The sequence below is a fragment of the Mauremys reevesii genome, linkage group 1 (assembly GCF_016161935.1).
Source record: "Mauremys reevesii isolate NIE-2019 linkage group 1, ASM1616193v1, whole genome shotgun sequence".
Taxonomy (NCBI): Eukaryota; Metazoa; Chordata; order Testudines; family Geoemydidae; genus Mauremys; species Mauremys reevesii.
In genome coordinates, this window is record NC_052623.1 from 345,422,054 (window position 1) to 345,443,724 (window position 21,671).

At 43.1% G+C, this 21,671-nt stretch overlaps 1 protein-coding gene across 6 annotated transcripts in view; it reads right to left on the reverse strand.

Moving 5' to 3' along the window:
- CAMK1D (calcium/calmodulin dependent protein kinase ID) overlaps nucleotides 1-21,671 on the reverse strand; it is a 351,475-nt gene that overhangs the window by 25,519 nt on the left and 304,285 nt on the right. For all 6 annotated transcript variants that reach the window (XM_039519397.1, XM_039519401.1, XM_039519399.1 and 3 more), the window contains 2 exons: nucleotides 16,346-16,421; nucleotides 1,111-1,223 (listed from right to left, as the gene is read on the reverse strand). In XM_039519397.1, coding sequence (XP_039375331.1) covers nucleotides 1,111-1,223; nucleotides 16,346-16,421 — 189 coding nt within the window. The remainder of the gene's footprint in view (nucleotides 1-1,110; nucleotides 1,224-16,345; nucleotides 16,422-21,671) is intronic.

Consider the following 21,671-nt stretch of genomic DNA (forward strand, 5'->3'; position numbering starts at 1 on the left):
GTCTGGGGCAGCCTGAAAAATGTCACCTAACTGCTTGTCTGAGAAGCCAAACTTGGAATGAAGTGGCTTGATTTAGGCTCCTGGTGTTAATCTGATCTATTTGGGGGAGATTCCCAAAAGCACTCTGGGGATTTCTCAGGAAAAGTCCCACTGACTTTCAGCTTTGTGCTCCTAAATTCCCTAAATCTTCCTCTGGATGGATTTCTACCATCACTGTGGTATCTGGGCACCAGATGTACACAGTATGAAATTTTGTAGCACTAGGAAGTTGTTAGCTGCCCCAAGCACAACCCGGCCTGGGACTCCAGTACATAATTGGGTGGCTGTCCCATCCTGCCACCTGTGCTGTGCCAGATACACTGATATTTTTAACATGCTAATTTGATCAGAAATAGCACATGTACATCTGTCCGAGCTGGAAATTATACCTCAAACTCCAGTGTACACATACCTCAATAACATGCCTGGGTTAAACAGCAAGTCTGGCAGATTCATGAATGGAATCCAGAACTTCTGATTCCCAGCCTAGTGCTATAACTACTAGACCACATGCCCTCCCTTCCCAGGGGATTGATGGGATTTTTCTTTCCTTGTTGTTTTAAGCCATTTTCATTTGGAAGCCATTGATTTCCTGGGTTTGCTTCTTTCCTGTTTACACTGCACAGATTCATCAATCAGGCCAGCAATACACATTCAGGAAAAAAAGCTGAATTATCTTGTTTTCTATTATTGGAGACAGATGAAAAAAGTGGATTTTATTCAGATGTGCTGGAAAAATGAAAGTATGTTGTTTTCTTGGGGCTGAATACCAATTCTCATTTCATGGTCTTCTCTACAAGTCAAGTTTGGGTGCTTTATGCCTGACACTGGGAGGAGACAGGACTTAATTTGAGGCTCTCATGGAAATAATTTCCCATGATGCTTAAAAAATATTTGGGTTAAAATCCTGCCCTCAGTTGACCTCAAGTTAACTCCCTCTGACCTCAAGTTAACAGGAGTTAGGCATACTATGGAGATCTAAATTTCACTCTTGGAAAGTATGCATGGTAGACGTCAGTAATATGAAAGAATGTGCAAGACATGGCTATTGCAATTAAACGAGCTCCTTACCAGAGTCTGAGATGTCATCCCAATATGGAGAGTCAAATTCATATTCCGCCTTAAGAATCTGCTCAAAGAGCTTGGAGTCATTTTCATCATAAAATGGAGGATATCCACAGAGCCTAATAAACAAAACAGATCAGCGGATGTGAAGTACTTTAATCACTTTCTGGGAGAAGGTAACAAATGAGGAGGAGGAATTCATAATCGTGAATCATGACTGAAATACATGGCACCATTAAAGCTTCCCAAAAGAGTCACGTGCTTCTCTAAGAGATGCTCTCTTTGGTCAGGAGCAAGTGCCTTGTTGCAGCTACAGACAGAGTCCTGATTGCTGAAGGCCCAATTCTGACCCTTGTGCGAAGCAAAGATGAAGATGGGCTTTATGCAGGAATTCTCCATGGAAACCCCAGCACAGTAGCTACTACAGCCTCAGAGTTGCAGAGGCATCTGTGCCCCTCACCCCACCCCCGGCTCCCTTTTCAGGGGGCATTTGGCCAATGGACCCATAGGATCAGACACAATAGCCATGAGCCCTTCAGCCATTTCTGCCCCTCTGAGGGAGTAGAGGAAGTTTTCATGGAGTGCTGCTCTGTGTTGCAGAGAGAGATCAGAACCCCCGGCACAGCCTCTATCACTGTTGGGACCTTTCTCCATGGCCTTCCTTAGCCCTTCTGAAGTCTCTGGTCCCCAAAACAGTCCACACACAATTTAAATCGACTTCCTTCCAGTGGTTTAGGGCCCATGCAGCTCCAATGTGGTGAGAGTGCAGAGGCCGGCATCCCCTACCCTTGGAACTCTGGAGCGCACAAAGGAACATGGCTCCTGTAACAAGCTCTGCTGGCTGGGGCAAGGTAGGGGCAAGCATCAGGACTAGCCCTGAGCACTCTCTGGTACATCTGCATTAAAGGCAGCTGTAGTGCAGGTGTACCCTCCCTTTTGTGCCACAGGCACTAGCTATGAGGGGAAGGTTCCTTGCCCATCCATCCCATCTTACTCTTAATGTCCCACAGAAAATAAAACTCCTGAATCACTGCTAAAGAAAAGCTGTACTTATCAATCATTATTATTTGGATTTGGGTAGTACCCACAATGCATTAGGCACTGTTTACCCACACAGTCCCTGCCCCAAAGAGCTTACAATTTAAGGGGAAAAGCAACATATTGATAAAGGGCAAGGGAGGGTGAATACACTCAAAATATAGATAATTATATATATATATATATATTATATATAGATATAAAATTAAATAAATACATTCTAGCTCTACCCAACTGCATCTCAACCTACCCATTATTAGTTGGCTAATTTCTTGTAGGTGTCATATCATCTCTCCCCCTATGTACCTAGCATATTTATCTAGCTCCAGCCCTCATGGTATCTAGATGCTAACAAGGGTATATTTGACAAAGAACTACAAATAATTTAATGCTTGATCTTTTGCATCCATATAACAAAAAAAGATCCAATCCCAGAATCCTTGTTTTATCTTCACTTAGGCAAATCTCCTGGCCCTATGTATTTATAGCTAGGCATTTTGGAAGCTTAGCACTAAGATAACTAGAATGTTAGCATACATAAAACATTGTCTGTATAGTTAGACCAGATGAGCAGTGGCATTTTAATTAAAGCGTTCAAAGATTTTCCCCAGCTGTCTTGTTTTACATACAGGTCTGAACACCACAACTGTAAAATGACAAATGTACTTTAGAGACTGATCCAGCATTTAAGCGAATTGTGCTTTTGCTCACAGTAACACAGGACCTTTCTATCTGCTCTGTTCCAAGTACTGTGTCTGCACTGAGTTGCACCAATCTTCATCACTTATCTTTAGATTAGGTTAGTTCTCATGCTGTCACTTGAGCAGCGTAGGGGCCAGGTGCTTCCATAATGTTCTGTCCTGTGTCAAATCTGGCATGTTACACCTATGAGGGACAGGTGTTTATTGATGCTGTTCGGCCACTGTGTTTGAGGAGGTCTTTTCCATCCTGCATTCACTGGGTCAAAGTCGAAGATGATTATAGCAGAGAAGTTGGTAGGCATTTGGAACAAAAGACCATACCACCTTAGAGAGCACTGGGTAACTGTTTGAGAGCACAGGACCTGTTTAGTTAGAAGACAGGTATCTTCATTTGGCTTGAATTTCTACCATTCAATGTTTTCGATCATTCAAAGATGCTCAATCTGAATGGTACTGAATTAATCTTTTTAATCTTGACAGTGGGGGCCATGTTTCAGTCCCATCTATCAGGATACTGACCACCAAAGCATTATATATACAGTAACTCCTCACTTTAAGTCGTCCCGGTTAACGTTGTTCCATGTCTAGTTGGCAGCCGGTTTCAAGTGGAGTGCCCTGTTACCCTGGACGGTGAACACTTTTTACAGTTGTGTGTTTCTCAAGAGCTTGTCATTATGAACACCTGGTTTCACAGGAAGCAAATTCACCAATTTACTTGGCAGAGTAACGACGGCCCAACAAAGAAGATGTTTGATTACATGATAATCTCTTATAATTGAAAACTATCCATCTGCCACTGAAGAACATAAAGTAGTCTCTGCAAATTTGTCTTAGACTAAAAAGCACAGGCAAAGCAATGATTGGGTAACCAAAATTTGATTTATCTAACCTAAAAATCGATAGCATTCGAAATCGCTATGCAGCTGAAATACTGAACAGGTCTGAGACCCTGCCAGAGTGTACTGATACTGAACCTGCCTGAAAGGACTTCAGATCCCACACAATCAATGCCACTATGACCAACACTGGACCCCAAACAAAGTGCCCAAGAAGCCCTGGATCTCTGTTAATCCTTAACCATCACTGAAGAGCATTGCATGGCTCATTTGAGAAGTAATGTGTGGTCACATATTGTAAGCTACCGGGTACTTGTAATAAAGCAATCAATACTGACTGCAAACCTTTTATGGAAATCAAAGCCATCTCACATGAGGAAGCAGAGCTTTGCTGGAGCTTACATGGTGTGACAGCTCCTTGCCAACTGGTTTGTCTGCCTCACCAGCAAACTCCTTGAGACTCTGCCAGTCTAAACCTTGCCTTGCAAGTATCATTTCATGAACCCCAGTTCCCAAGAGGTGTCTCTCTGCAGTGTCCAGTCCCTCTCACTGGTCACTCACAGAAATTAAGTATGCTGCCTCCAAAGAGGCCATGCGCAACCCAGCCTGTTAGATTAGCTGAGGACCCACACTTTAATATAACAGCACTGAGGTGGTTTATAGTAATACTAAAGAATGCAGATTTAAGTGATACTAAGCAAGAGAAAAAGAGAGAGATCTGGTTACAAACAAAACAAAAATAACATGCTGTCTAGTAACTGAAACATAACTTTAACAAGCTACAATCTTGGCCTGAGCAGCTTTCTCACTTACATCAAGCTACCAGCATCTCCAGCCTTCACGCCAGAAAGATCCACTGTTCACAGAACCAGAGGGTGTTGCTCCTTTTGTCCCCAAATGACAGGTACCAACACAGCTTTTTGCTTTTCCTTATATTTCCCCAAACTCATTATTTTGCTCCCAGAGTCAGGATGACTCCCTGCTATTCTCCTCTTCCTATGGTCTTCCCATCCTCCTGTTGACTCTTATGTAAATGGGGCGTCCATTGTGTTGGTTCTACAATGCTTTATTTCATTGGTGACAGGGAGATAGCTGCCTTCCCTCCTGTCTGGAAGAAAACCTGTTTCTCCCTTTGTTTGGTCACAGACTTTAAAGCATAATATCAATGAGTATCCATAATTCCTCATATAGTGTTAATACATGCATTTCACAATTATATTAATCACCAGTGTGTCACTGGCTTTCATAAAAGACCTTACTCAATACACTTTTATAGTACCATGATATTGTATACAATCAGTTAATTCAATTGCTTATTCTTTGTGGTTCAGAGCCCCCCGAGGGTGTCTGGAACCTGATTGTCACAGCTTCTGCCAGAAACGATGTTGCCTCCTAATATAAACACTTGCGCGACCTCACTGAGGAGAAATGTAATTCACTCAGAGTGGTCTACTCCAGTTTTGGCCAGCTAATCAATACAGAAGCGGAGTGCGGGGCATCCTGGAGTGAACTTGAAATGTACCTCCAATTTCTTTGCACCCTGACATTAAGGCTGCTGATGAATTGACCCATTACACACAAAACGATCCTGGTGAATTCGCTATCGACAAACTCCACAGCGTTGTAAAGAAGAGTAAGGGAAATAAGGAGGCAAGAGTCTGTGGAATTCCTGCAGATCGGTTAAAAAGTGATAGATCAGCTGTTGCTAGTGGCTGCACACACTGTTCAATCATCTGGAGAACAGTCAGTCCATCCTTCTGGCAAAAAGGCATTATTTTCCCGCTTTGGAAACAAAGGCAGCAAATGAGACTACTGCAACTATCACAGCATTACTCTTCTACCCTTCCCAGAGAAAGAATTTGCTTCTGACTTGCTGGCCCAAGCTGCCAATATCTTAGGGAGAAAGAGAAGACCACAACAAGGTGGCTTTACTCCTGCCCATCCCATGACAGAGCAAATCTTGACAGGGCAGCAGCTCATAAAAAAGTGATGAGAATTCAAGCACCCCGATTACATTTCTCTTTAGGCCCTGATGTGAATTCTACGTTCACACACCTGTCTGACACAGAACTCGTATAATACTTTCATAAGGTTTTCTTAACCCCCAGGATGATTAACCTGAATAAAGTACTTAATTCAAGAGAGCCAACCATTGTAAACAGAATAAGGATCTAGCTGAAACATTACTCTGTAGCACCAACAGGAGTGAGAGAAAAAAATCTGTAAAATATAAAATAGTAGCGTTATTTATAACAGAGAGCCAGCTTCCTGCCCTTAAGGTTATTTGAACCCACTTAACACACACAGTAAAATTATCAATATTTTGTTAACTCTGAAGATTCAGTCTGCTTTACAGATATATTTTATATACTGGGCCAGATCCTGATCTAAGGCACAACAGAATAAATCTGGAGTAACTCCACAGGAATTTGTAGTGTTACTCTGGATTTACTATGGTATCACTGAGGTTGAAATCTGGCCTTTTATCTTTCAAAGCTGATATACTCTGTTGTTGAGAGGTGTCCCATTTGGGCAAGTGCTCTCATCAAAGGCCTATAAAATGTTTTCACACCAGCCAAGCTCTTACATTTAAATCAAGATTGGAAATGTTTCTAGAAGACATGTTCTAACTCAGCCACAAGATATTGGACTCGATGCAGTGAAATTCTATGGCTTGAGTTATGCAGGAAGTCAGACTACATGATCACAACAGTCTATCTATGCATCTAAACAAGACATAACATGCCACATGCCTGATCAATGAAAACATAAAATAAAAATAATTCAGACAACTGGGATAAAGCGCCATAGTTACTTAACTCTATGACTGCTTAAGAATGTTAACGTAACCTACATTATTATGGCAAATATCAACGTTCAGAGCCCACAGTCACAGGGACTGATCATGCCCCCACGATATGCACACAGAGAGGAAGCTATTCATCCTGAATAATACCATTATGGTTATCTTACCTGTGCAGATACCTTCAGGTGTAGAGATCTGCATACAAAGGAACCTAGCCAGTTTCGCTCTTCAGCAAAGGGCAGTAGTGAAAGCTTTCCACATAGAATGGAAAGTGACTAGAATTCTAGCCTCTCTCTCTGTGTGATCTCTACTCTGTAGCCTTTCCATGCCAGAGTGGGAGAGTGCTGCTCACTTTGCAGGCTACAGAGGCAAGGTGGGTGAGGCAATAGCTTTTATTGGACCAACTTGTTGTCTCTCTCACCTACAGAAGTTGATCCAATAAAATATATTACCTCACCCACCCTGGCGCACTAAGGGTGACATTTCCAAAAGGGCTGAAGAGACTTGGGGACTGAGGAGCCTCAGGCCCACATCCTGAAAGGTGTTTCCCCTACGGTATGGAATATTGGGACTGAAGAGTGAAGATCTGTAAGGGCAGGGAGGGAAATATAAACTTATGAATGGCTCATTTGCTACCTGTGGGTTATACCGAATTGTATTGCTGTGCTGCAGGGAGAAGAGCTGCTTATTTAAATAAAATGTACATAATTGTTACATACAATTATTGATATAAATTTCACTATTTTTATTTATTTATTTATTTAACTTTTTGTTTTAACCAGTCTGCAGGGTGGTCGAAATCTCTCTCTCTTTCCCTAGGTGGGTTCTTATCCCGTGATCTAGATAAGAGAGGCTCCATAGCTCTTGGCCCCTCTCCTTCATTTCCCAGTATCCTCCTTAAAAAACAAACAAAAAAACGTCCTGAGGAAATTACAAACCCTGGCTCTTGTGGTCTGCACGCTCCTTCCTGTTCCAGCGAACAGGCATATGCATGTCCTCTCAGGCGGCTCTAGCGAGAGTAATAACTCATGTAAAGTGTACAGTATACTGATTACTTTGGCCAAGGTACAAGAGCTAAGTTAGGTTTACAGAGGTTTATGGCTGAAAAATGTTCCACCTTCAGGTAGCTGCAGGGACAGACGGTGGCAGTTAAATACTGCCTTGTGCTAGGGAGCCGTACAGAAGCATATGCCTAAGAAAGAGCTCCAGGAGAGATTCTCCCTTAGCAGGAGCAATCCCTTCTAGAGCTCCTCCAGGAGGGCCTGCACTGCACCATCCCCGAGAGGAATGTGCTCCACTCTCTGCATATGGTCAGCTCTGCTGACAAGTCCAGAACTAAGGGAGTCATTTCCCCACTCCATTCAGATATTTGCATGTTCCTCTCATCACAGTGCAAGAACAAGCTCTTGCTCCAGCTGATTAGCTATTATTAACTATCCCTGACATTAACACTTTTCCAAGGTCTCCTACTATGGGCAATGCAACAGAACCTGCTAATAGGTGAACTAGCATAGAGTTAAACTCTGTTAATGCTGAACATAGGGAAGAACCTGTATGTGGCTGGCAGTGTTCAACTGAAACACCCCACCCTGTTAGGAGTAAGTGGGTTCTGTCAACTCATTGAGCCAGGTCATTCAGTACCACTATCTTGATATATCGGAGATAGCAGCAATTTTCTAGGGAAAAATGATATAGGGTGTGGGCAGGACAGCTCTGAGAGAGGAACCCCAGGAGTAGCCAAGTATGGAGAGAAGGTGTGAGTAGAATTTTATGTCATCTTATTGTTAATCTGTTTAATAGAGCCAAAGCCCAGGAAGGGAGATGAGTTTGGATTTTACACAGAGCATGGACTGGCTTTGCAACGCAAAATGGGAAAGGACCCTGCTCAGAGTCCCAAAGTCATCCCACTTGCAATTTGTGATGGCAGTGAGTTGTAGTGGGATTCCACTTTCTGGGCCAAATTCCAAGGTTCTTACCTAGTTTTTACTTGATCCTTACTTAGCCAAAATCCTTGTGACTTAGATTTGGCCCATTATGAAGATCCTGTGTGAAAAAAACGAACTCACTTTCAGAAGGTTTCGCTATATTTCTTTAGTTATGTGAATAGTCGAAATAAAATACACAATCTCTCTCCAGTGGGAAAATCCTAGTTCACCCTGGGGGAGTTTCAATCAATTGTTAGCTGTCATCATTTTCTTGAAGTTTCACCAAAGGCATAAGCACTTTAAGGACTATTTAAGGCTCTTGCCACGTCGGAAATAGCAACTGGCTGTTTCTTATGTTTTCTCTGTGCCTACCATTCCCACCCTTCCCCAAATGTACTCCCACCCTGTAACCAAATAATAAAATGGGATGCTAATAAGAAAAACACAGCTGGACTTGCAAAAGAGAACCATGTTTTCTGATGTTCTAGGGCAAGTGCTGTAGGGGCTTGCTTAATGTACCTATTTCCTTACCAAAGCAAAGCAAAACCAAACAAGCTACACACGTTCCCACTGCGTAATGGTTGTGATTCCACTTACAGGAGCGGCTCTACACATCACATGCATATTGTCAGCGTATAGCTTGCAATCAATGCAGGACGTACCAGGGTAAATCATGCACACTCTTTATTGATATAATAGCACATGTTGAAATCTGTGTGTGAGGGGTGCACAAACCCCACACTAGAGAATAAGGGGTTAAGGAGCAGCAATGGGCCCAGGCAGCCCTGCCCAACCATACCTGCAAAGTCTGTACAAGCTGGAGATGGGGCTTATAAGGGGAAGCAGAGCAGCTTAGAGGAGAGTAGGCAGTGGAAGGGAGCAGAACTCTGCTCTGAGTTCTGGGGAAGTACTTCCCAGGAGCTCTTATGGCCTGAGACTTGGGAAAACAGACCTGATCGGACCTACAAAGGAGAGACTTGGGAAGGTCCGAGACTTTATTTGTGATTCTGTAATTTACTCCATGAGCAGAAGGGCAATCTGGGTAGGAAGTGGTCCGGGGGCAGCTGCATAGCATCCTAACGTGCAGGACATAGCTGCCCACCATTGGACCCCGGATTGGAGCCCAGGGGAGAGGGTGGACCCAGCCTCCTCTAGCCACTCCCAAAAGACAGGGCATCAACAGAAGCCTTCACCTCAGTAGAGTCCAGCTGGGGAAGACCCTAACTGTTCAAGGGCCCAGACCCACAAAGTGCCCATAATAAGGTGAAAGCCCAGAAGCCCTTGGAGAAGCTGAAGGACAGGACTATAACTGAAAAGGGGTAATCACCTGCTGCACTCACGCCTGTCCCCAGGGCAGCATAGAGGTGAGTGTTCCCCTTTTACACTCTGTCATGGGTAGAGGTAAGGCCTGGGGCAGACAGGTCTGACTTTGAAGCAATGCCTGTATGGGAAGTTGTCCAAGTGTTACTTATTGTTGGAATATATGTATTTTTCTCATTTTGAGCTGACACACTCGTTCTGGCTGACACTGTCACCTCTGATTGAACTGTACGGCTCTCCAGGGCACAACAATAAAGAGAACACTGAGCACATTTACAAGGATAATGAAGCTACTGAAGGACTGATTTTGGATTGTATTTTCTCAGGGTTTAAATCTGGCATCCTGGGTCCCAACATGGGTAACCACATTTTGCTTTCATTAATTCCCCCTGCAGTGTCAAATGGATGTCATTGCTCATTTCCTCTTCTAAGGTATTGGGTAGTGACGTTTGGTATTGCTAAACCTGCCACAATTCTCCCTGTGGGGGGCTCTGTCTCAGTGGTAGTGGGAATTATTTCCTGTATATCAGGCTGTTACATTTTGTACTGTACTTTGGGAAAATTTCAAGAAAAAGTGTTATATAATGTAAGTTGTTAGAATCATTTCATGCACATCTACATCAAAGTAAAAAACAACCCAACAACAGGGATGGCACAGTCTTTGGGAAGGGGACTGCCTTCTACAGATCATTGTTGTTTAACAAATAATAATAATAAAACAGTAACGATGCTACTCTATCAATGATTTGTTAAATATAAATAATCAGAGGCTCAAGCAGAACGTGCTGCAGCCCATGACTCTTTTCAACTTTATAATGCAATTTTCCATTTTTTGCTTCTATTAACTTAATCTTCGCCATGTAAAGGAATCTGAGGGACCAGAATTTTAGCCACCTGGCATTCATGAGCTTGTCCGTGTGGGTTCAAACCCATGGGATAGGAATTTGATAAAGTCTCTCACTCTTTTTTCTATTAAACTGAACACAAACCAAAACTGCCTTGACACCAGTGGGAAAAGGAGCCCTACAATGAAGCTATTTCAAACTGGAAAATGTTACAACTGGAATAACAGGAAGTTTCAAGCTGCTAAAATTAGTTCTTGTGAGTAATGACTTTTTATATAAAATTAGTTTTTGATACAATAAAACTCCATTGCTGCAGATGCTGAAATATGGATGTGATTTTAAAAAAAAAGCATTAGTGGCTGGCACTGAAAGAAGGGAAGTATTTCCTAAGACATCTTCACGTATCAGGGTTACATTTTCCTGTGTGCTTATGATCTATTATATAGCCAACTATTAATCAAAAATAGCAATGCATAAGAAATAGCTTGTTTTCTCAATGTCATAAGCTCAAGACTATCCTGGGAGAGTGTGTATTTCTGTTTGGACGTAGTTAAAGCACTAAAAGTAACAATATTTTTAAACATTTTTCATTTATGCCCTGCTTCTGAATTGGGTTCCCCTAAACTGCCATCTTTTTAAATTCAACAACAGTGACATGCTAAGAGGAAGTAAGCGCTGGTAAATGTTTTCTGTTCTGCACAGAAATTACTTTGAATCTGACTCCCCTCAACCCAATGATCGGAACTAACAGCCTGGTTTGTTAAGCAGATATTGGCTTCACCTTCACCCACTGGAACTTTTTAGCCAGTCTAGATACAGTAGCATTCTCTGCCTAGTTGAGAGAGTTATTTTGGAAGTATACAAGTATAAAGTCAAATGCAGTCACTCATCTCAGGCCAATTATCATCTTACCTGAAGATCCAAAACTGGTCACTCTCTCTTCATCCAGTCTAGGCACTAATACTGTTCCCATCAATGTGGTATCAAAAAGCCTGCAGGGCTATTTACTATGAAGACTGGGAGGGAATCCCATTCTCTTTTTCACCGAACATGTACCATTGGCTAAATCCATCACAGGGGCTTCCACTTTCTTTCAAAGCATCAGGTATTGGGTATTACTGGAGATGGGATGTCGGAGTAATGGAGTGGCAAATCATTGTTATTATTATACTTTTTAATGTATATAGCAAAATTAGATTCCTATTAGATAGCTAATCCAGAAGCCTTAAAATTCCACCTCTTCTTATAGGACCTCATTGTTATTCAGTGGATTTCACCCTGCTGGGCAGGAAATTCCTGATAGGGTAGGTGGAATTTTAAGACTTCAGAAAAGTATGTGTATCTTTTTTGAAAAACACAAGCACAAATTGATTTTGAAAACAAATAGGAGATACTGTTGCATTGATGCCAGCAAAAAACATTGTTTCACTGGTGTGAAAAAAAAAAGTGTAAATTGGTAACATTGCTTGAGCCACGTCTCAAGGGCAGGACGGAAACCTTCCATCTGATAGTTACACACAGATCACTGGGAGGATGTATTTCTTAACCAAGTGCTGGGGGGGTACATTGTTGATCATCTTCATGAGCTCAGCTCCTGCTTTCCTGCTTGCAGCAAAAAGCATTTGATTGCATGTGCCATGGCTGAATGGAGCTGAGGACATGGAGAGAACATGGACTAATTTTATCTCTGCATAACCAGGCAGCACTAGCCAGGCCTGCTTGTGTGTAGCCAGATCAACACAAGTATTTCTATGGTAAAAATTTTACACTGAACTGTAACCGGGAAAGAAAAGCTAGTAGTGGCCAAGCCTCTGGCCTGCTATTCTCTACCATCTAGCCTCTGAGCCAGGCTGAAGTCCCATGCTTAGCATAGGCAGGACTGAGGACTTGACTTAGAAATGGACAGAAAAACCTTGCTAGACTGTCCCTCTAACCTAAGATTCAAGCTTCAGGAAAACACATGAGGAGGAGTGCTTCACTCAGCAATGTGCATATTTGCAGCTGTTAGACGGCAGGTCTTGAGGGCAGAGAATGCCACTCCTTTTAAAAGGAGTATTAATGAGTTCCCAGTGATCTCTAAATTATTTAATATTAGGGCTGTCGATTAATGGCAGTTAACTCCCACAATTAACTCAAAAAAATTAATCGCAATTTAAAAAATTTAGCGTGATTAATCAAAATTTTAATTGCACTGTTAAGCAATAGAATACCAATTGAAATTTATTTTCAGATATCTTGATTTCAATTACAACACAGAATACAAAGCATATAGTGATCACTTTATCATTTTTACAGTGCAAATATTTGTAATAAAAATAATATAAACAAAAGAAATAATATTTTTCAATTCACGTCAGACAAGTACTGTAGTGCAATCTCTTTATCATGAAAACGCAACTTAGAAATGTAGATTTTTGTGTGTGACATAACTGCACTCAAAAACAAAACAATGTAAAACTTTAGCACCTACAACTCCACTCAGTCCTACTTCTTGTTCAGCCAATCACTAAGACAAACAAGTTTGTTTTCAGTTACGGGAGATAATGTGCTTGCTTCTTATTTACAATGTCACCAGAAAGTGAGAACAGGTATTCACAGAGCACTTTTGTAGCTGGCATTGCAAGGTAATTACGTGCCAGATATGCTAAACATTCATATGCCCCTTCATGCTTTGGCCACCATTCCAGAGGACATACACCATGCTGATGACTCTCGTTAAAAAATAATGTGTTAATTAAATTTTTGACTGAACTCCTTGGGGGGAGAATGGTACGTCTCCTGCTGTTTTACCGGCATTCTGCCATATATTTCATGTTATAGCTGTCTCGGACAATGACCCAGCACATGTTTTTCATTTTAAGAACACTTTCAGTGCAGATTTGACAAAAACACAAAGAAGGTACCAATGTGAGATTTCTAAAGATAGCTACAGCACTTGACCCAAGGTTTAAGAAACTAAAGTGCCTTCCAAAATCACAGAGGGATGAGGTATGGAGCATGCTTTCAAAAGTCTTAAAAGAGCAACACTCCGCTGCAGAAACTACAGAACCCGAACCACCAAAAAATAAAATCAACCTTCTGCTGGTGGCATCCGACTCAGATAAGGGAAAGTGAACATGCGTCAGTCCGCACTACTTTGGATCATTATTGAGCAGAACCCATCATCAGTAGGGTTCCAAATTCATGGCCATGAAAAATGCGTCATGGACCGTGAAATCTGGTCTCCCCCTATGAAATCTGGTCTTTTAGGTGCTTTTACCCTATAGTATACAGATTTCCTGGGGGAGACCAGTGTTTCTCAAATTGGGGGTCCTGCCCAAGAGGGAGTTGCAGGGTGGTCACAAGGTTATTTTGGGGTGAGAGGGGTCGCGGTATTGCCACCCTTACTTCTGCGCTGCCTTCAGAGCTTGGGGGCCAGAGAGTGGTGACTGTTGGCCGGGTGCACAGCTCTGAAGGCAGCATCCCTCCAGCAGCAGCACAGAAATAAGGGTGGTGATACCATACCATGCCACCCTTGCTTCTGCGCTGCTGCCTTCAGAGCTGGGTGACTGGAGAGTGGCAGCTGCTGACTGAGGGCCCAGCTCTGCAGGCAGCAGCGCAGAAATAAGGTTGGCAATACCATACCATGCTCCCAACCAGCAGCCGCCACTCTCCAGCCCCCCAGCTCTGGAGGCAGCGACGCTGCCAGCAGCAGCACAGAAGTAAGGGTAGCAGTACCGCACCCCCCACCCCACAATAATCTTTATACCTCCCCACAGCTCCTTTTGTGACAGGACCCCTATAATTACACCACCATGAGATTTCAGATTTAAATAGCTGAAATGATGAAATTTACTCCTTTTAAAAGCCTATGACCATGAAATTGATCAAAATGGACCGTGAATTTGGTAGGGCCCTAATCATCAGCATGGAGGTATGTCCTCTGGAATGGTGGTTGAAGCATGAAGGGACATATGAATCTTTAGCGGATCTTGCATGTAAATCTCTTGCAACGCTGGCTACAACAGTGCCATGCGAAAGCCTGTTCTCACTTTTAGGTGACACTGTAAACAAGAAGTAGGCAGCATTATTTCCTGCAAATGTAAACCAACTTGTTTGTGTGAGTGATTGGCTGAACAAGAAGTAGGACTGAGTGGATTTGCAAGCTCTAAAATTTTACGTTGTTTTATTTTTGAATGCGGTTTTTTTTACATAATTCTACATTTGTTAGTTCAATTTCCATGATAAAGAGATTGCACTACAGTACTTGTATGTGGTGAATTGAAAAATACTATTTCATTTGTTTTTTACAGTGCAAATATTTGTAATAAAAATAAATATAAAGTGAGCACTGTATACTTTGTATGCTGTGTTGTAATTGAAATCAATATATTAGAAAATGTAGAAAACATCCAAAATATTTAAATAAATGGTATTCTATTATTGTTTAACAGTGCGATTAATTGTGATTAATTTTTTTAATTGCTTGACAGCCCTATTTAATATTTGTCCATCCTGCCCCACAATAGCTCTGCTCCTTCAGTGCTCCTGAGACTGCACAAGGCAGGATTTGGATCTAAGGATTTAGCAGTGCCAATAGCTTTGATTCTCTCTGCAAAATTCTTTTGCCTCCTTCTGCTGTTAAAATTTGCTCTGAGGAAAATCCAGCACTCAATGACGTTTTCAGAGGAGAACATTGCAGACACGCAAGCAGAACAGCAAATGAGTCAGAAATCTGACATTATTCAGGATTGTGTTGTTGTTAAAGAAAAACCGTGCAATATACTTAAAAAAGAGGTAAACAACCATTTGGGTGGCACTGGGGAAAACAAGTCATAAAATTTATACTCAGGACTAAAAGAAAATGCGGTTGACAGACAAACAATATGCACTGTGCAGCAATGGATAATGCAGCAATTAAATAGTGTGTAGACAAAAATAGCTCTGCTGCATTATGCAAAAGTTATTCATGTTGACAAGCCATCAAATGTTTACACAAAGGGAAAAGGAACAAAGTAGGAACAATTTGATGCTGTGGCACTTCAGTCGCTTTTTGCTGCAGACTTATTTGACTGTGACAGTTGTATAAAATGAAAAAATAATATCACTGGAAATATAAGCATCAACAGGTCTAACTTGGCTTCTGTTATACTTAGTAGCAACAGGGTTGTTCCCTGCTTCAGTGTACAAAGAGAACAAGTTTGTCATGTTAGCTGTGCCCTGTCTGGCCTATCTGAGCCAGCCTATTGCAGCAAAGGAACCAGACTTGGTACAAATGCCAATTGATGTAAAGAATCTAATGCTGCAGACAACATGCACAATTACTATCTAACCCACATACACGCACAGGGAGCTGGGCCCAGAATGCTGATATTTATAATTCGGCATTCCTCACTTGAGCTGAAGGGAATCTCCCATAGACATCACAAGCAGCAGGTCCCTTCTCTTCCCTGTAGGCCAACCACTAGAGGTTGACCTCACACATTCACACACACACAGAAGATTTCAGCTGCTGCCCATTGATCCCCAGCACTGTTATAGGCATAGCCACCTAAAGAGCCTTAGCTCTTCAGCTCAAGCTGTAACTGCTCTAACTTTTAGCTCTGGAGGCCTGTGATTTAATCCCTGCTGCGGGGGCCAACATGGCAGCTTTCACATCAGATGAGGCTTGTCCAGGATTCCAACTGCTGTGGGCTCAGCCAATTGGGATGAGATTCCCTTGATCAGAGGAAGAATATACACAGGTGAATGTGTTACAAACCCTGTAGTTATAAAATTAACGGATACTTACAAAATGTATGCAATTACCCCAATGGACCAACAATCCACTGCTTTGCTGTAGGGTTTCTGGGCCAGCACTTCAGGAGCTGGGGAAAAAATAAAAAAAGTCATACAGCTAAATGTAACAAGACCAAAAACTGCACATGTTGCCAACATGTAGGGCTCCACAGTCATTCATGGTACATAGAATCTCTTAGCCAACATAAGAACATCTGTACTGGGTCAGACCAAAGGTCCATCTAGCCCAGTATTCTGTCTTCCGACAGTGGCCAATGCCAGGTGCTTCAGAGCGAATGAACAGAACAGGAAATCATCAAATGATCCATCCCCTGTCATCCAGTCCCTGCTTCTGGCAAACAGAGGCTAGAGACATTCAGAGCATGGGGTTGCAACCCTGACTATCTTTGCTAATAGCTACTGATAGACCTATTCTCCATGAGCGTATCTAGCTCTTTTTTTAAACCTGTTATAGTCTTGGCCTTCACAACATCCCCTGGCCCAATTCTGTGTAATGCTCACTATTTATTTTGGGAGCTGAGACGATCTCGACTTGTTCCCTACCTCCCAAACTCAGGTCTCATATTAGCAGGCCAAACCAGAAAGCTTTAAAGAGTATTTATTGAAAGAAAACTGTGAATCTGAATGCAGAGTTAGCTCATCATCTTCCGGCAGAGATTAGAGGACTGAAAACAAAAACAAGCACATAAAAAAATATAAAAGACAGTCAGGCCACAGGATCATCAGCTTCCCGTCAAGAGAACTTTTGGTAATGTGAAGAAAAACAAGACAGTGTTGCACAATTGCTCAAATGTACATTTATAAGTTGCCAGCTCTGCGGCATTGTGCTATCAAACGGAAGATTTCAGGAAGCAACTCAAATCGAGGGCCATGTGTCACCAAGCTGATATGCTAAATCTCCAGGAGAGGGATGAGAGCTAGACAGCTGTCATCGTACCTCCTACAGCCTGACTAATGAAGCATCACAGTTGTCAGAGTCAGAGGGAGCCACTTGCCCTTCTGTCTCAAGGAGCAAAGAGACCACAATAACCGAGAGAAACTAAAAGAGCTAAGAATTAGAGCTAGACACACACACACAAAAGAACTGAGCCTCATTTGCATTTAAAACTGTTAGCTACTGTATCTCGAGTTCCCATGGAAGATGGAGGTTGAACATTTATTCAAATGCTTGTGGGGTTTTTTTTTGCTTTTTTTTAAATCACTGAAACTTAAAAAGGCACATTTATTATATGAAAGTCTGGAGAATTAGGTCTATGCTGGTAGCTTTCATTTGCAAATGCTTAACAGTGAATTTTAAACCCCATGACCTTAATCTTTTTCATGTAAAGAAGCTTTTGAATTTTCAAAGCAAAATGCCCACAGTAATGCAAAAATCATTGCTCATGATATTTATAAAGTTGACCTGCCATGTTGGGTTTAAAAGCACAGGGTTTTCTCATGAGCACTGAGGAGTTTAAGGGCCAGGTTCTGCCACAACTATTCATGTTGAGTAGTACTTTACTCGGCAGGTAATTCCACTGAAGACAACGGGGCTACTCCAAAAGAAAGGGGCCACTTAATGTGAGCAAGCAAATCACAGTCTGGCCCCTTGCAGTACATTTACAGAGTGCCCAGATAGAGATTTCCTGCTGCAGAGAGCGAACAGTCTAAATAAAACAAGGCAAAGGAACCCAGGACAAAACTTCTGGAGGAGGAGGGAGTGGAGGTTATTCATGACAAGGAGTTGCTTGGAGGAGAGTGTACAAGGAGGGATTTAAGGAGGACGAGGAACTTGGCTTCCAGCCTTCTCTCATACTGCAGCCTATATAAGATACCATCTCCTTGCTCTCATCTGCCAAGAGTAGGCTTGGGAGATGTAACGAGTGATGACTGGGAGGAGTCTAGGGGGAAATGGGTACAGAGAGATGGCTGGAAGTGAGGTTATGAAGAGCCTTGTAGGTTAGGATGAATTAAGCTTCACACAGCCCTGTGATGTAGGGCAAATATTATGCCCACTTTAGAGATGGGGGAAGAACAGCGTACCAGACTTTGGCCACTAAAAAATAACAAATGATAACACTTCTGTTCAAATATAGGATTAACGGTATGTGAGCACGTATGCTGGACATTTGCATCTTCAAACACAAACACTACTGAACCCTCAGGCATGCCTGTGAGGTAGGCCAGTGTTCTCTTCCCCATTTTACAGAGGGGGAAACTAGACCCAGAGAAGTTAAGGGACTTGCCCTGTGCCCTAGAGTGAGTCAGTTTCAGAGCTCGGATTAGAACTCAGAGGTTCCTGGTGCCCAATCCTGTGCACTGAGAACATATGCCTCAATGTTTATGAGAGTGGAATATATGAACAATGGACTTGCTCCTTCTCCTATTGAAGACAGTGACAAAGCAGCCATTGACCTTAATGGGAGCAGGCTGTGACTCATGTCAATAACAACATTAACAGTCATTGCAGGCTCCGATCCTGCCATTGACTCTGCAGGGGTGGATCCTGAACTTCAGTGGAACTCCATGTAGTGCAAGGTTCCACCTACATAGTTCCTTTTGCAGGACTGGGGCCAAAGTTCTTTCCTCAGTTTGCACCACTCACACCTCTCAGAGCCAGCCATGTACCATACTTCTCCTTTTAGGCTCCTCTCTGCACTGGGGGGCCCAGTCTGGCTAGAGTCTCCTGCAACATGATGCTAAGCACATCACACGATCATGCCGTAGGTGAGCATGGCTGCAGTACTTCGTCTGCATCTTTTTCAGGGTGGTGCTTTCTAAAGCAGAAGGGAAGGTACTCAAAGAGTTTTCTAAATGCTAAAGTAGCATGGCTATAGGTTTTTGTTTCAAAGGGCAATAACCCAGCAAGATGGCCTTAGCTTGAACTCCTTGAAGTATCTGGTTTTGGATTGGAACTGGAGAGATCAGAAGTTAAGGAGAATGATTGATATCCCTGAGATAAGAAGAGAAGCAATTGACCTTCTGGAAATGGGAATTATAAAGCTGTGCAGAGAGAATTCTGTGAAGCTGGGACTCTTTTAATGGTGTAACTAACACGGATGCAATTTACAGCTGTATTTCACTTCTCATTGTCTGTAGTAGGCAACTGTTCAGTGGCTGACTGGATTCAGTTCTTCCGTTTCTAAGATGCTTAGCAGAAATGCATATTACAATGTTTGTCAGCTTCTGGCCCTCTTATAATAAAGCAAAAGTTTGCATGTAAAAAAAAAAAAAAATTAAGGTAGGGGCATGTGAAGAAAACAAGGCAAGAACAATGGCCCAATCTGCTTTTCACACATATCAACAGGACTTCCACACATGCACCTGAGGACAGGATTTGTGATAACAGTGGTGGACACATTTTATCTATGGCTCTTCTATGGCCTTCATTACCTTACACACCTTCTTCACCGGGGTGGGCAAACTAAGGCCCGTGGGCAGCTTCCGGCCCATCAGATGTTTTTATCCGGCCCACGAGCTCCCACTGGGGAGCGGGGTCAGGGGCTTGCCCCACTCTGCCTGCCTGGCACTCTGCAGCCCCCGACTCACAATTCCAGCATCTTCTGGCATGCGCAAAGCCATACTGCGCAGGCGTGACTTCACCGTGCTGTTTCTGGGATTGGAACCCCTGCCCCTACATGGCAGCCCCTCGCTATGCAGCAGCATGCCCAGTCCCTTCCAGGTCTCCAACAGCTCCACCCTCGAGAGCCTCAAAACTGCCCAGGGGCTGCACCTGTCCCAGCTAGGGTGCCTCTGCCCATGGTGGTGCCTGGTATGACCACCTAGGTGCCTCTGCTGGCATGGCTGCTAGGAGGCCCCAGCACCACCCCTGTAGAGACCCCTCCCGGGCCACACCCCAAGAGTCCCCCCCTTCCCCCACCTCAGTAACATCCCTTATAGAGCCCCCACTACATCCCATAGAGTCCTCCTCTCCCGCCAGGCATTCCTGGCCCACCATACAATTTCCATAGCCAGTTGCGGCCCTCAGGCCAAAAAGTTTGCTCACCCCGTTCTACACTGTCTATAATGTATTTATCCTCGCAATATCCCCATGTGTAGAGAACTGAAGAACAGAGACACTAAGCGACTAGTCCAAGTCACACAGGAAGGCCATGTCTTCCAAGACCCAGACTAGTGCCCCAATCAGTGGGCCAACCTTCCTCCCCAGGCCAGGCCAGACCAGACCTCATAATGATCAAGATGCTGGGGGAGAAACACTTAAGGGAATGGAATTCTAAAGGAAATTGATGTGATTAGTGATCTGAAGAACCAAGTCAGAGAGAGCTGTGAGAACCAGTTGCTCATGTTGCTCCGATGGGTGAAAGCAAGAACTGTGATTAATATAGAGGCCGTTGGTGCTATGCAGTAATACAAGACAGATGGCTGCGGGGAAACGGAGACAGAAAATGGAGGTAGGGAGAGTGAAATTAACAAGTGGGGAAGAATTCACTTCTTTCTTTCTGTAGGTCTAATTCATTAAAACATATGTGATGAGTTACGCCGTAGCAAAATCCCCACTCACTTCTGCCAAGTACCCTGAGGCGCTGCTATTTTCTAAAGGTTTACACACTGATGTGAATTAGGGGTTTTCAACTTAAATTTCCATGAAGCCAAGGGCTGTGTATGCTGGCACCAGGGAGCAGCAGGCTGGACTGCAGCTTCCATCACCACACCCCACCCTGGATTCCCCAGGAGTCATTGAGGACACTAGGCTGCCCCAGCAGCGGTGGGAAGAGCTTAAAGCTCCAGCTCCTAGAGCATTCCTGACTCTTCCAGCAGCAAAATTTGGAGCAGGGGGCCATGTAATGTATATACTACACATCAGCCACAAGGAGATGCAATCGGAACCCCAAACATACCTTTAGGACTGTTTTTATTTACACCTGCTGTCTGACGAACTGTCTGTTCTCTCATCCCTCTGTCTCCCACGTTTAATTTGCTACCAGATCACACATTCCCCTGCCAATTTCTGGTCTACTCTTCCCCTTTCCTCTCCTACCTTTTCTATCATCCTCCTCCATTCTTCTTTCCCCTTAGCTCCTCCTCCACTACTCATACTCACCCCTTCTACCCTTCTCCCTCCACCAAACAAAAAAACCCCAAGCAAAGAGTCAGCTTTAATCATAATCCTATTTATCCTATAAAACAAAACATCTATTTAAAGAACATGTCACCAAGATGTGGGCCTAGCCACGAAAGCAAACTCATGATCCTTGTCTGCCTCTTCCCCTCCCTGCTCTCTTGGTGCAGGGCTTCATTTCTCTTGTCTCCAGTACTATTTTAAGCTCTTTGGGGCAGAGACTTATTATCTGTATTCATAGATTCACAACTCTTAAGGC